Source organism: Musca domestica, unplaced genomic scaffold, assembly GCF_030504385.1.
Source record: "Musca domestica strain aabys unplaced genomic scaffold, Musca_domestica.polishedcontigs.V.1.1 230, whole genome shotgun sequence".
NCBI classification, from domain to species: Eukaryota; Metazoa; Arthropoda; class Insecta; order Diptera; family Muscidae; genus Musca; species Musca domestica.
The window spans coordinates 579,673-596,476 of record NW_026712268.1 but is presented as its reverse complement, the minus strand read 5'-3'; the positions used below and the strand labels follow the sequence as shown (position 1 = coordinate 596,476).

The 16,804-nt window shown below is 41.5% G+C and overlaps 1 protein-coding gene across 2 annotated transcripts in view; it reads left to right on the top strand.

Moving 5' to 3' along the window:
* Positions 1 to 3,445: 3,445 nt before the first annotated feature.
* The window catches only part of LOC131802719 (programmed cell death protein 6), a 157,605-nt gene continuing 144,246 nt past the window's right edge, over positions 3,446 to 16,804 (top strand). Inside the window, exons 1-2 of one of the 2 annotated variants that reach the window (XM_059123139.1) lie at positions 3,446 to 3,578; positions 3,637 to 4,012. In XM_059123139.1, coding sequence (XP_058979122.1) covers positions 3,469 to 3,578; positions 3,637 to 4,012 — 486 coding nt within the window. In that variant the 5' untranslated portion in view covers positions 3,446 to 3,468. Of the gene's footprint in view, positions 3,579 to 3,636; positions 4,013 to 8,045; positions 8,167 to 8,225; positions 8,602 to 16,804 lie in introns of those variants that run through there. The other variant, XR_009342349.1, reaches the window with a different exon arrangement.

The following is a 16,804-nucleotide window of genomic DNA, read 5'->3' as shown; positions in this document are numbered from 1 at the left end:
CTATGAAAAAACTAATTAAACAAAATTTCCTGAGCAAACACTCATATTAGCACATTATTCAAATCAAATCACTCTCAGAACAACGAAAAAATATGTTATGACATTTAAAAATTGAAAATAGAAAAATTTAATGAAATTATGAATGAAAACTACAATGTTGAATAGCGTATGTACATTCAAAGGAAAGTACATTTTGTTTTCTCTCTCATCCGAGGCACACATTTTGTCCACGAGTTGAAATTTCCACTGAAAACTGGAAACAAAAGAGACAATATTTTCAAAATGCTTGTATCGGCAGAAAAAATGTTTGACAAGTGCCTCTCCAGCAGAGTTTAAAAATAGAAAAATACAAAAATATGTTCAAAGTGTCAACATTTACACAAAAAGTTGAAAATGTGAATGAAAATTGTAAAATTAATGATATAATAAATCTTTGGGAGAAAATAAAATCATTTCTTCTATTCATATTAGTGAGAATTTAATGTATTCTAATATAAATTCCCATTAAAATCAACAAACAAAATTTAAAAAAAAGGAATTATTTTACTACCTAATTCTGGGAGCGAACAACGTTGTTCGGTCCCCAATGGAAACATACTATAACCAGATACACCTAATGTTGTATTTTCATACAAAAGTCACGATTTAAGCTTTGATATGTTTCACCCTTAAAAGAGAGTATTAAGCGCTAAGTACATAAGAACCTTGAAGTCATGGCTAGGCATATTTTGTGACATTTCACAAAGGGATTACATAGCCGCACTAAAATCCAGTTATTGTTTTCCATTATAATTTGACATTAATATGCCTAGCCATGACTTCAAGCTTTCTATGTACTTGCACCCAAGGTAGATCTAACAGGTAACCGCATCGGCCAATTGCTACAACAAAGCAACTTTTGTGGTACCCTCAAATGTCAAAATTGGCATCTAAGGCGAAAAATATATATTCGCCATGACATTTAAAGTTTGCGATAAATTTGTGTCAACCACTGCAAAAGTCCCAAGTTAATAGTTAACTCTCGAAATGTTTATACAAGCCCACAACTGTACTATCTTCTACGTCTGGGCCGCCTGGAAATGTCCACGATAAATTACATATTAAGGCCAGTGCTGGACATAATCTCAACACCTAGGATTTGAATAAAATTGCACCGCATGGTATGGATTCACCCGCCAACATCTCCAGCGACATTGCCCAAAATGTATCGCATGTTAACAGTGTACATATGCAGCAGCAGTAACAACAATTCTCGAACTGTTCCATGCAAAATCAGGGCACCAACACTCCAATGCATACGGCCATACATACACCACATATTCAACAGCAGAATATGAATAATTTGGACAATAGCCAACAACATAATACCCAACAACAAAATCTTTTTCTTTTTCATTTTTTTATTTTTTTTTACTGGTAATCAGGAAAAATCAGAAAAAATACTTTTAGTGAAGAAGACATAAACAAACTTTGTTTTTGTGTTGCATTCATTTAGGGCGAATTCAGCATTACAACAACTTGTTTTGACATATAAAGGTGCCGTCAACTGGGCTGATGCGACTACCTTGTACATCTACCTTGCTTGCACACTTACTCTCCAATTGAAACCAAGGTAGATGTACTAGGTAATCGCATCAGCTCAGCTGACGGCGCCATTAAATGTCAAAACAATTTGTTGTAATGAAGAATTCGCCCCAAATGAATGCAACAACAAATTTGTTTATGTTGTCTTCCCTAAAAGAACATTTTTATAATATTTCAATTAATTTAAGAGCAAGTTAATGCCATGTTTACGTTAGAACTTTTTGTAGGGTTAACCTACTTTGAGAGGATTTATTTGAAGTAAAAGTAATGGATATGACAATTTAAATCCAAATCCAGTGGGTTAACCTTCATATATATAAACGTACTATAAGAGTGAAACCAGTAAAAAAATAAAAGAAAGTGAAGGGAGGAGGTTAGAATGGAGTGCAGCTTTAAGAATTAAGTTAGCCTGAACATCTAAGATTCCCAAAGCACATCACGGGAAGTAGTGCAAGAATTCGACTCTTGTCATTTGCAGTTCCGGAAAATTTTCGGTTTAAACCAGTAAAATATAGTCATTATAAGTTTCTTGGTTTAAAAAATATTGCAATACTACAATTAATACTTATTTCACTCTTATTTGTTTAACAATAAAAACTTTTATTGCGACGTTCGTTTACGACGAGAGGCACACAAAATAAAATGTAAACAAACACCTCGTTTCTGATTGGTTGAAACAAATTTGCCGCAACCTTTAAATGTCATGGCGAATCTATGTTTTTCGCCTTAGATGCCAATTTTGACATTTGAGGGGACCACAAAAGTTGCTTTGTTGTAGCAATTCGCCGATGCAGTTACCTGTTAGATCTACCTTGAATTGAAACAAATGCTTTGTTCCAGAACTTGCAAGAATCTACTAGTTTTGCAATATTTTCCGATTTCGTAAAGGGAAAATTGGTTATCGTAGTAAACAATTTTACATTCTTGCAGTTCTGGAACAGACCAAAAGCCTATTAAAGTTGCTTTGTGGTAGCAATTCGCCGATGCGAGTACATGTTACATCTACCTTGAATTGAAATATGCTAATGTGGCGTTTCCACTGCACTTGATTCGCTCTCTATTCGTTGTTTGACCCTTAACTATGAAAAAACTACCTAATTCTTCACACAAAATTTCCTGAGCGAACACTCATATTTGTACGTTGTTCAATTCAAATCACTCTCAGAACAACGAAAAAATATGTCCCATTCCTAACAAATGAGAGCATTTATCGAAAAAATAAATTATGACATTTAAAATTAAAAATAGAAAAATTTAATGAAAATTTAAAAATTTTTGGGAAGACTGAAAATTATGTATGAAAACTACAATGTTGAATGGCGTATGTACATTCAAACGAAAGTAAATTTTGTTTTCTCTCTCATTCGAAGTACGCATTTGGTCCACGAGATGAAATTTCCACAGAAAACTGCAAACAAAAGAGGCAATATTTTCAAAATGTTTCTATTGGCAGAAAAAATGTTTGACAAGTGTCTCTCCAGTAGAATTTAAAAATGGAAAAACACAAAAATATGTTCAAAATGTCAAGATTTACACAAAAAGTTGAAAACGTGAATGAAAATTATAAAATTATTGATATAATACATATTTGGGAGAAAAACAATCATTTCTTTTATTCATATTAGTGAGAATTTAATGTATTTTAGTATAAATTCCCATTAAAATCAAGAAACAAAATTTTTGAAAAAAGGAATTATTTTACTATGAATTACGAATCGTGCCGTATGAACGGGTTAATTCGTGTACCTAATTCTGAGAGCGAACAACGTTGTTCGGTTTCCAATGGGAACATGCTATAATTCTGAGAGCGAACAACGTTGTTCGGTTTCCAATGGAAACATGCTATAAAGAATAGAGTATCGATGCTATCGAAATTGCCATCGTATGTTTGCCAGCACTAATTGCTTATTTAGAGAAATCATTGACAATAAGATGTCGTTTATGAATCATTCGCAAATGCCCGACCAACAATTCTTATGGGATGTGTTTTCACGGTAAAAAGGGTTGTTTATTATTCATAATCAATAATAATATCAAAAATTATTGTTTTAGTGTTGATAAGGATCGTAGTGGGTATATATCTGCGGATGAGCTGCAACTAGCACTGTCTAATGGAACTTGGAGTCCATTTAATCCAGAAACAGTCCGTTTAATGATTGGAATGTTTGATCGTGAGAACAGAGGAACAGTATCATTCCAAGATTTTGGATCTCTTTGGAAATATGTGACAGATTGGCAAAATTGTTTTCGTTCGTTTGATCGTGACAATTCCGGCAACATAGACAAAACAGAACTTAAAACAGCTTTAACATCCTTTGGATATCGCCTATCTGACAATATTATAGATATGCTAATACGGAAATTTGATCGCTTTGGAAGGGGAACAATACTTTTTGATGATTTTATACAGTGCTGCATAGTACTATATGTAAGTAATTTTTTCGACTTAGGACAGATAATTATTGTGCACTGACGTAGTTCCCGAAAAATGCTTTATATTCCTTCTCGAAGAAAAATATAGCAAAACTCTTATAAGCTATAAATATAAGGAACAACTCTAGTTTAGTAAAAACTCTTCGATTTTTTCGAAATTTTTTCCAGAGGTAGGTATTTTTACCATAATCCCGGGAAACTATTTTTTTCTTGGGGGACGGACCCGGGACCCCAGATTTTTGACCCGAAAATCCGGGATCAAGACCCCGCCTGGACCCGGATCCACTTACCCGATATAGACAATATGGGTATCGATTGAAAGCTTATGGAAATACCTATGGTTCGGAGGTTATTGTCATGGTTCGGAGGTTATAGTCAAAATATCGATTTTTTGGACCCGGATTTTTTATGAAACCCCCAAAAAGTCAAAAAAGGGCCCATTATGGAGGTCAACAAAATTGTTTCCAAATTATAGCTGACACTCTTACCTTTCCAAAATGCTACAATTTGTGCTAATACCTTTTTCGGGTCCAGAGATATGGGTCTTTCCATCTGCATAACCCGATTCTAACCAGTTCATTAAAATGATGTTTTCAATAAAAAAGGGTTTATTTCGCGTAGCAGTCGTCGGAATAACAAACGTTTTCTAAATTTGGCACTTTTTGTAAATAGCCGGCCTTCGACCGGGGCTTGAGATTTTTTCCTTTGGGTATGTCCAACACCGGCTAACGCAAACCAAAGATTTCTGAATTTGATGCTTACGCGGGAGCAAGTTGAGTTTAGGGGCTATGCTCGGATCATTTTGAAATTTTTACCGCAGGTAGGTATTTGTAACCTGATTACGGCAATATAATTTTTTTGTGGGGGAAATACCCGGTTACCCGGTTATTCGACCCAAAAGTTCGGATACAACATCCGGTTTATGTCCGGTTCTACGTAACCGATATCAATAAAAATAAAAACGGTTACTGGAACCGGTTTCGGAGAAATTTAGGAAAATTTGCATTTTTGTATGATTACTTTTTGAAAACTCGAAAATGGACCCATTATAGGGTCTTAAAATCTATACACTAGACAGAATTCATTAAATTATATTTTTCTCCAGTCTAGATGCATTTGACTTTGACCTTTTTAGCTTTTTTAAGCAACAGGCCTTCGGCCGGGGCTTAAGATTTTCTCCTCTGGGGTATGTCCAACACCGGCTACGCGATCCATAGTTTTTCTAAAAATTGTAATTTTTGTAAGTAGCCGGCCTTCGGCCGGGGCTTAAGATTTTCTCCTCTGGGGTATGTCCAACACCGGCTACGCGATCAATAGTTTTCTAAAAATTGTAGTTTTCGTAAGTAGCCGGCCTTCGGCCGGGGCTTAAGATTTTCTCCTCTGGGGTATGTCCAACACCGGCTACGCGATCCATAGTTTTCCTAAAAATTGTAATTTTTGTAAGTAGCCGGCCTTCGGCTGGGTCTTAACATTTTCTCCTCTGGGGTATGTCCAACACCGGCTACGCGATCAATAGTTTTCTAAAAATTGTAGTTTTCGTAAGTAGCCGGCCTTCGGCTGGGGCTTAAAATTTTCTCCTCTGGGGTATGTTCAACACCGGCTACGCGATCCATAGTTTTTCTACAAATTGTAATTTTTGTAAGGAGCCGGCCTTCGGCCGGGGCTTAAGATTTTCTCCTCTGGGGTATGTCCAACACCGGCTACGCGATCCATAGTTTTTCTAAAAATTGTAATTTTTGTAAGTAGCCGGCCTTCGGCCGGGGCTTAAGATTTTCTCCTCTGGGGTATGTCCAACACCGGCTACGCGATCCATAATATTCTAACAACACCCAATTAAAAACAAAGCATATTAACAAGAACGTTAAACCCGACACAAAACTTGGCTTCACTCAAACTGCTTTCATAAGTAACGACTTTAAAAGTCAATATCTTCGGAACTACAAAAGATATCAACACATTGGAAAGGCAATAGTGTTAGCTATAATATAGTGTATAGATTTTAAGACCCTATAATGGGTCCATTTTCAAGTTTTTATGGGTTTTTCAAAAAGTAATCATACAAAAATGCAAATTTTCCTAAATTTCTCCGAAACCGGTTCCAGTAACCCCATATCATATGACCACTTGTTGGATAGGTATTTTCATAAGCTTTCACCCATTTTATTGATATCGGATACGTAGAACCGGATATAAACCGGCTGTTGTATCCGAACTTTTGGGTCGAATAACCGGGTAACCGGGTATTTCCCCCACAAAAAAATTATATTGCCGTAATCAGGTTACAAATACCTACCTGCGGTAAAAATTTCAGGTCAATCCAAGCATAGCCCCTAAACTCAACTTAAGCCGGAAAGACCCATATCTCTGGACTCAGAAAAGGTATTAGCACAAGTTGTAGCATTTTGGAAAGGTAAGAGTGTCAGCTATAATTTGGCATCAATTTTGTTGTCCCCCATAATGGACCCTTTTTTGACTTTTTGGGGGTTTTATAAAAAATATGGGTCCAAAAAATCGATAATTTGACTATAACTTCCGAACCGTAATATCTTACCCCATCATGTGTTGGATAGGTATTTTCATAAGCTTTCCAACGATATCCATATTGCCTATATCAGGTAATTGGATCCGGGCCTAGTCGGGGTCTTGAACCCGGACTTTCGGGTCAAAAATCTGGGGTCCCAGGTCCGTCCCGTAAGAAAAAAATTGTTTCCCGGGATCAGGGTAAAAATACCTACCACTGGAAAAAATTTCGAAAAAATTGAAGAGTTTTTACTAAACTAGAGTTAAGCCAACATTTTTATTCGATAAACAATAAAGTGAATGAGGCTGTTTATGGGGCCATACCAAAACGGGAACCTCTATGGACAATTTTTTATGAGCGTAAAAGTGACTAGGATTATTAAAATACCGATTATCGTTTGGTATCGTAATATGTGCGCTATGGGAAAACGTGGAACTAAATATTCAATTTTCTGCCACCGGGCCAGAACCCATTATGAACTACAAATACCAATTTTAAGACAAATCAGTGGAAAAATGTTGCAAAAATCATCAACATATCGAATATCGGCAGGTACCGTTATATGAGGGCTATACCAAACTTGGACCTATACATACAATTTTTCGCCACCGGAGCTAGAACCCATTATGACCAACGAATACCATTTTTCAAACAAATCCGTGAAAATTTTTTGCAAAAATAATAAAAATACCGAATATCGGGAGGTACCGTTATATGGTGGCTATACCAAAACGTTGACCTATACATACAATGTTTCGTCACACGAGCTAGAAACCATTATGACCCGCAAATACCAATTTTTAGACAAATCCGTGAAAAAATTTGGCAAAAATCATCAAAATGCAGAATATCGGGAGGTACCGTTACATGGGGTCTATACCAAAACGTGGACCTATACATACAATTTTTCTCCACCGGAGGTAGAACCCAACTAACAAATACCAATTAATAAACAAATCCGTGAAAAATTTTGCAAAAATCATAAAAATACCGAATATCGGGATGTACCGTTACATGGGGGCTATCCTAAAACGTGGACTGATATATCTCATCTTCAATACCAACCATCTTAGACACAATACAAACTGTTCTGCTAAATTTTGACGCTCTACGTTAAATATGGTGGGCTGTATCGTAATTCAAACAGACAGACAGACGGACATCGTTAAATCGACTTAGAATTTTATGCTGATTATGAATATATATATTTTATGGGGCCAATGACGAATATTTAGGGATGTTACAACGGAATGACAAAGGCATTGCTTTTTCGAAAATGAATTTGGATTCACAGTTCAGTTGAATGGAGCGATAAATGATTTTCTGTGGTCGTAGCAGTATGTTGTTTTTCTGGAAGATTTACTTTCCACAATACGGCTCTACCTGTCACACCTGCTATTAAACTATTACTCTTTTACGGGTCTGTGTTATATTGGTATTTTTTTGGTATTTTTATACCAGTACTTTTTGAAAAACACCTAAAAACTCGAAAATCGACCCTTTATGGGGTATTAAGATCTATATGTCAGCACTAATTGCTTATTTAGAGAAATCATTGACAATAAGATGTCGTTTATGAATCATTCGCAAATGCCCGACCAACAATTCTTATGGGATGTGTTTTCACGGTAAAAAGGATTGTTTATTATTCATAATCAATAATAATTTTAAAAAATTATTGTTTTAGTGTTGATAAGGATCGTAGTGGGTATATATCTGCGGATGAGCTGCAACTAGCACTGTCTAATGGAACTTGGAGTCCATTTAATCCAGAAACAGTCCGTTTAATGATTGGAATGTTTGATCGTGAGAACAGAGGAACAGTATCATTCCAAGATTTTGGATCTCTTTGGAAATATGTGACAGATTGGCAAAATTGTTTTCGTTCGTTTGATCGTGACAATTCCGGCAACATAGACAAAACAGAACTTAAAACAGCTTTAACATCCTTTGGATATCGCCTATCTGATAATATTATAGATATGCTAATACGGAAATTTGATCGCTTTGGAAGGGGATAAATATATTTTGATGATTTTATACAGTGCTGCATAGTACTATATGTAAGTAATTTTTTCGACTTAGGACAGATAATTATTGTGCACTGACGTAGTTCCCGAAAAATGCTTTATATTCGTTCTCGAAGAAAAATTTAGCAAAACTCTTATAAGCTATAAATATAACAAGAAAAAAAACATTAAATTCGGCCCGGCCGAACTTTTAATACCCACCACCTTAGGTAAACTTATCTATAAACCAAAAAGGGAATGAGGCTGTTTATGTGGCCATACCAAAACGGGAACCTCTATGGACAAATTTTTATGTGCGTAAAAGTGACTAGGATTATTAAAATACCGAATATCGGTTGGTATCGTAATATGTGCGCTATGGGAAAACGTGGAACTAAATATTCAATTTTCTGCCACCAGGCTAGAACCCATTATGAACTACAAATACCAATTTTTAGACAAATCAGCGGAAAAGTGTTGCAAAAATCATCAACATATCGAATATCGGCAGGTACCGTTATATGAGGGCTATACCAAAACTTGGACTTAACATTCAATTTTTCGCCACCGGAGCTAGAACGCATTATAACTAATAAATACCATTTTTCAAACAAATCCGTGAAAATTTTTGCAAAAATAATAAAAATACCGAATATCGGTTGTTGTTGTTGTTGTTGATGTAGCAGTAGTACATGTGTGTGTTTGTGTTCTGCTAATCTGGTTCCAGCTCCAGGTTTAGAAATTCGGCTACTTTAACGGGCTGTAGCCAGAGATCCTCTGAAGTGAGTTGGGTAGGTTTGGCTGAGCAATTAAAAAGGTGTAGCGTATTGTGCGGGCCTGTATCGCACGCCGGGCAGGCGTCACGCACATCTTCATCAATTCGTGCCCAATACGAATTGAGGCGACTACACCATCCTGAACGTAATTGCGCCAAAACTACCCTGGTTTGTCTAGGCAGCTGACGTTCTTCGGCTGCAATGGATGGGGGGTGGACTCCGAGGACGGCATTCACTTTATAACTGCTAATAGCATCCGCGACTGCATCGGTGTGAATGCCACTCAGACCTGCCTGATAGGCTTCTTGATCTAGAGGCTCTCTCTTGTAGCGCTGGACCTCCCTCTCTAGATCATGTATGTCCTTCCTGACACGCCTGGGTGGGGGAGAGTTATCCACCATATGATGGTTGGGATGGCTCTCACGGTAACACCCAAGCAGGTAATGCAACGAAAGCATATGATTGTGCTGACGTAAGGGAAGGACTTTCGCCTCCTCATGTAGATGGTCCACTGGTGTCATGAGGAGGCACCCTGTCGCAGTTCTCAGGGCAGCGTTCTGGCAGGTCTGGATATTCTTCCACTGCGTAGCACTAGTATTCGCAGACCACACTGGAGCCGCATAGTTGACCACAGACCGACCTATCGCGTTATAAGAGGTCAACAAGGTTTCTTTGTCCGCACCCCAAGAGCTGCCGGCTAGCGCCTTGAGGACCTTGTTCCTACTTTTCATCTTGTCGCAGATAGCTGTGGCTTGCGCGGACGACTTGAACATGCTGTCGAACGTTACCCCAAGAATCTTGGGGTAGTTCGTGGTCGGTATTAAATTCCCCTCGACCTGAACATTCAGCTGTGTTCTCATCTCCGCAGACCATGTGGTAAAGAGTGTGGCCGTTGATTTCGTGGCGGATATTTTCATATTCCTCGCGTGGAAGTATGCGGCAAGCTCCGCGAGATAGGGGTTCAACCTTTCGCATATGTCATCGACCACTGGACCCGACGCCATGATCGTACAATCATCCGCATACGTTACGATCTCAATGCCGTCTGGAGGGCTAGGAATTCCGGAAAGGTAGAGGTTAAACAGTTCCGGAGATATCACCCCGCCTTGGGGAACTCCCTGTTTCACTCTACGGGCTTTGGACTTCTTGTTCCGGAATTCCACGTACGACTGGCGTCCACACATATAGTTGATTATCCAACGTTTCAAACTTGGCCGGAGGGTAGTTCTCTGTACATCCTCAAACAGTGTGGCATGATTGACCGTATCAAATGCCTTTGATAGGTCAAGGGCTACCAACACTGTTCTGTCACACGGCTTGTTCTGGTTCAGTCCTCTACTAATATGTGTGGAAATGGCGTGTAATGCTGTTGTGGTACTATGTTGTGGACGGAATCTATGCTGGTGGTTGGCAACTGTATAGCTTCCTCTAATGCTGGGGAGGAGTAAAGCCTCAAGAGTCTTTGCTACTGGCGACAAAAGCGAAATCGGCCTGTACGATTCGCCTTTACTGGCATCCTTGCCTGGCTTCAGTAGCGGGACCACCCGGCCCATTTTCCAGGTTTCGGGCACTATGTGGGTGGCTAGCGACAAATTGAGAACTTTCGTTAAGTACTCGACTCCCGTCCGGGCCCAACGCTTTGGATGACTTAGCGTTACGGATGACATTTGCAACATCACCCATCGTAAACTGTGGTGGTTCCTCCTCGGCGGGAAGAGATCTGATACGACGTAGTACTCTTCGCTTCGCCCTATCACTCTCGGGGTGCTCGACAAATTGTCGGTTAAAATATTCCGCGCACCTCTTCGGATCAGTCACCGTTACGTCGTTAAAAGTGACTGAGGTCCTATCATCCTTTTTTCCAGGGTTCGAGAGCGACTTAACCGTTACCCACAGCTTACTCATATCGGTTCCAATGTTGCAGCACTTCAGATGGTCTAGCCACTTTTTCCTCTTATGCTCCTGTACCAACCGGTTGACTTCCACTGTCAAATCACTGATTCTAGGATCAGTAGGGTTGGTACGACGGAGATCATCACGCTCGTTTGCTAATCCCGCTGCCTCTGCTGGGAAGTTTGGTCTTATCTCGGGTATTCGACCAGCAGGTATATAGCGAGCGGCTGCAGCTCTGATGATGTTTCGGAAAATCCTTTCTGCTACCCGAACATCAGAAGGGTTGGGCAGTTCTCTGAAGTGGCGGTTGGTGAATTCTCTGAACTCTGGCCAGTGAGCTTTCCCATGGTTAAGGAAAGTGCGGCGTTCAGAGGTTATAAAATCGGGCGACCTGCTTATGGAGACGATTATCGGGAGATGGTCTGAGCCAAGAGAAATGACGGGTTGCCAAGTCACGTCATTTATCAGACCGGGTGACACGATGGTTAAGTCTGGCGAACTGTGACACTCTCCTCTTATTCGGGTGGGGGCATCCTCGTTAACCGTGCAAAATGTGGAGCAGTCAATCTGCTCTGCCAGCGCTGATCCCCTCTGGTCATTACCTAGGACGGAATGCCACAACTCATGGTGGGCATTAAAATCCCCTAGTACCAGGCGGTTATTGCCTACCAATAATGGGCTAATATCAGGCAAATAACGCGGTTCACAGCTATTAATCGGCGGGATATACACATTAAGCACCTCTACCCCGGCAGTTCCACACTTGACTGCTACCCCCATACATTCCATGTATGGGTCACTAGAGACTAGCTCAAGCGAGATAGGTCTGTACTGAACAGAATGGTGTAACAGGAACGCTAATCCCCCACCTCCACTTCTGGTGCGATCCTTCCTTAGTACGTTGTAACCATAACAACGTTGTAGGCTGCAATTTTCATTCAGCTTGGTTTCCTGCACCGCTGCGATCTTAATATTCCTCCGACTCATAAATTCCACTATCTCATCTATTTTGCCTCGAAGTCCGTTGCAATTGAATTGCAAGAATGATGCACAATCCGGAGTTGGAACAGCAACATGTGGCGTTAGGTGCTGCGGTGTTGGTTGCTGTTCTGGAGACTGCGGTGGAGTGCCATACTCCGACGACGTCTCTGACGAGGACGACGAAGAAGAGGACTCGCTGGGGACTACGTTACTGCAGCAAGTCGCAACATAATCTCTTTCGCTGTAGTCTCACAAACGCCTTAATCCGGAACAGTTCTTGAAGTGCACCCACTCTCTGCATCCATTACATCGCACCGAGACAGATCTGTGGTGGATGACGTTTTGACAAACCGAGCAGAACCAAGGTCCGGGGTTTTCCTCAATCCCGGCACGGACCAATAAAATCCGGAGCAAGCATTCCGGGATATGCTGCTCCCAATGCAGAAAAATAAACAAACACAAACATGTACATACTGGGTTGGCAGCCGCTGGCCGAAACTGGAATTTTGTTGTTTCGGGTCAATCCGGTATCGTAGAACCCGCTGCCGTGGGATTGTTGTTGTTGTTGTTGTAGCAGTTTTACACGCTCTGTTGTTTTTTTTTTTCGACTAATCCGGTTCTTCCTCAATGTCCAGGTTTAGGAATTCTGCTACCTTTATGGGCTGTAGCCATAGATCCTCTGGACGGAGTTGAGTAGGCTTGGCAGGACAATTAAACAAATGCAGCGTGTTGTGCGGGCCTGTATCGCACGCTGGGCAGGCGTTCCGCACATCCTCATCAATTCGTGCCAATACGAATTGAGACGGCTGCACCATCCTGAACGTAGTTGGGCCAAAACTACCCTGGTTTGCCTAGGCAGCCGACGTTCTTCAGCTGCAATGGATGGGGGGTGGACTCCGAGTATGGCATTCATACTGTAATTATTGACTACCTCTGCGACTGCATCAGTATGAATGCTATTCAGACCTGCTTGATAGGCTTCATGATCTAGAGGCTCTCTCTTATATCGCTGGACCTCTCTCTCTAGATCGTGCAGGTCCTTCCTGACACGCCTGGGTGGGGGAGTTCTATCCACCATATGGTGGTTAGGGTGACTCCAGCGATAACACCCAAGCAGGTACTGCAACGAAAGCATATGATTATGCTGACGTAAGGGAAGAACCTTCGTCTCCTCATGTAAGTGGTCCACAGGCGTCATGAGGAGGCATCCTGTTGCAGTTCTCAGGGCGGCATTCTGGCAGGTCTGAATACATTTCCACTGCGTTGCACTTGTATTCGCCGACCACACTGGAGCCGCATAGTTGACCACAGACCGACCTATCGCTTTATAAGAGGTCAACAAGGTTTCCTTATCCGCACCCCAAGTGCTGCCGGCTAGCGCCTTGAGGACCTTGTTCCTACTTTTCATTTTATCGCAAATAGCTGTGGCTTGCGCGGAAGACTTGAACATGCTATCGAATGTGACCCCAAGAATTTTGGGGTAGTTGGTGGTCGGAATTATATGCCCCTCGACCTGCACATTCAGCTGTGTTCTCATCTCCGCAGTCCATGTGGTAAATAGTGTGGCCGTCGATTTAGTGGCGGATATTTTCATATTTCTCGCGTGGAAGAAGGCGTCAAGCTCCGCGAGATAATTATTCACCCTGACACATATGTCATCAACTACAGGACCCGACGCCATGATCGTACAATCATCCGCATAAGTTACGATCTCGATGCCGTCTGGAGGGCGCGGAATTCCGGAAAGGTAGAGGTTAAACAGTTCCGGAGATATCACCCCACCTCTTATACGACGTAGTACTCTTCGCCTCGCCCTATCACTCTCGGGGTGCTCGACAAATTGGCGGTTAAAACAGCCAGCGCACCTCTTCGGATCAGTCACAGTTACGTCGTTAAATGTGACTGCTGTCCTATCATCCTTTTTCCCAGGGTTCGAGAGTGACTTTACCGTTACCCACAGTTTACTCAAATCGGTTCCGATGTTGCAACACTTCAGATGGTCTAGCCACTTTTTCCGCTTATGCTCCTGTACCAACCGGTTGACTTCCACTGTCAGTTCACTGACTCTGGGATCAGTAGGGTTGGTACGTCGGAGCTCATCACGCTCATTCGCTAATCCCGCTGCCTTTGCTGGGAAATTTGGTCTTACTTCGGGTATTCGACCAGCAGGTATATAGCAAGCGGCTGCAGCTTTGATGATGTCCCGGAAAATCCTTTCAGCTACCCGAACATCAGAAGGATTGGGCAGTTCTCTCAAGCGAAGGTTGGTGAACTCTCTGAACTCGGGCCAGTGGGCTCTCCCATGGTTAAGGAAAGTGCGGCGTTCAGAGGTTATGAAATCGGGCGATCTGCTGATGGAGACGATTATCGGGAGATGGTCTGAGCCAAGAGAAATGACGGGTTGCCAAGTCACGTCATTTATCAGACCGGGTGACACGATGGTTAAGTCTGGCGAACTGTGACACTCTCCTCTTATTCGGGTGGGGGCATCCTCGTTTACCGTGCAAAGTGTGGAGCAGTCAATCTGCTCTGCCAACGCTGATCCCCTCTGGTCATTACCTAGGACGGAATGCCACAACTCATGGTGGGCATTGAAGTCCCCTAGTACCATGCGGTTATTGCCTTCCAAAAGTGGGCTTATATTAGGCAAGTAAGGCGGTTCACAGCTATTAACCGGCGGGATATACACATTAAGCACCTCTACCTCGGCAGTACCACACTTGACTGCTACCCCCATACACTCCATGTACGGGTCACTAGAGACTAGCTCAAGCGAGATAGGTCTGTATTGAACAGAATGGTGTATCAGGAACGCTAATCCCCCACCTCCACTTCTGGTGCGATCTTTCCTCAATACGTTGTAACCATTGCAACGTTGTAAGCTACAATTTTCATTGAGCTTGGTTTCCTGCACCGCTGCGATCTTGATATTCCTCCGATTCATAAAATCCACTATCTCATCAATTTTACCTCGGAGTCCGTTGCAATTGAACTGCAAGAACGATGCATTGTCCGGAATTGGAACAGCAACATGTGTCGTTAAGTGCTGCGGTAAAGGTTGCTGTTCTGGAGACTGCGGGGGAGTTCCATACTCCGACGACGACTCGGAAGTTGACGACGAGGTTGTGGACTCACTGGGGACTACGTTGGTGCAGCACGAAGCAACATAGTCCCTATCGCTATAGTCTCGCAACCGGGTTAAACCGGAACAATTTCTAAAATGCACCCATCCTCTGCATCCATTACATCGCACCGAGACTGATCTATGGTGGATGGTGTTTTGGCAAACCGTACAGAACCATGGTCCGGGGTTTTCCTCAAGCCCGGCACGGACCAAAAGAATCCGGAGCAAGCATTCCGGGATGTGCTGCTCCCAAAACAGAAAAATAAACAAACACGAACATGTATACACTGGGTTGGCAGCCGCTGGCCGAAACTGGAGTGTTGTTGTTTCGGGTCAATCCGGTGTCGTAGAACCCGCTGTTATATGGTTGCTATACCAAAACGTTGACCTATACATACAATGTTTCGTCACACGAGCTAGAAACCAGTGTGAACTACAAATACCATTTTTTAGACAATTCCGTGGAAAAACGAAAATTTTTGCAAAAATCATAAAAATACGAAATATCGGGAGGTACCGTTACATGGGGGCTATCCAAAAACGTGGACCGATATATCTCATCTTCAATACCAACCATCTTAGACACAATACAAACTGTTCTGCTAAATTTTGACGTTCTACGTCAAATATAGTGGGCTGTATCGTAATTCAAACAGACAGACGGGCATCGTAAAATCGACTTAGAATTTTATGCTGATTATGAATATATATACTTTATGGGGTCTACGACGAATATTTAGGGATGTTATAAAGGGAATGACAAAGTTAGTATATCCAAGGTACAATGAATTCAAGGTAGGACATAACTACCATATGATTTCAATTTTTTTATTTTTCTGGCTTAATGTGTCAACTTCATTTGTTTATGTGTGCGTATTCTTTTCAATAATAAAAAAATTGTTCAAAAATATTCAAATTCGGGTGTTTTTAAAATGCTTATTGCAACGTATGCATCGACAAAGTCTACAGTTTTTGTCGCGAAATAAACTATAAGAGATATATAGAACATGATTTTGTTCCTACTTGTTCCTACTTTTCATTTTATCGCAAATAGCTGTGGCTTGCGCGGAAGACTTGAACATGCTATCGAATGTGACCCCAAGAATTTTGGGGTAGTTGGTGGTCGGAATTATATGCCCCTCGACCTGCACATTCAGCTGTGTTCTCATCTCCGCAGTCCATGTGGTAAATAGTGTGGCCGTCGATTTAGTGGCGGATATTTTCATATTCCTCGCGTGGAAGAAGGCGGCAAGCTCCGCGAGATAATTATTCACCCTGACACATATGTCATCAACTACAGGACCCGACGCCATGATCGTACAATCATCCGCATAAGTTACGATCTCGATGCCGTCTGGAGGGCGCGGAATTCCGGAAAGGTAGAGGTTAAACAGTTCCGGAGATATCACCCCACCTTGGGGAACTCCCTGTTTCACTCTACGAGGCTTGGACTTCTTATTCCGGAATTCCACGTACGACTGGC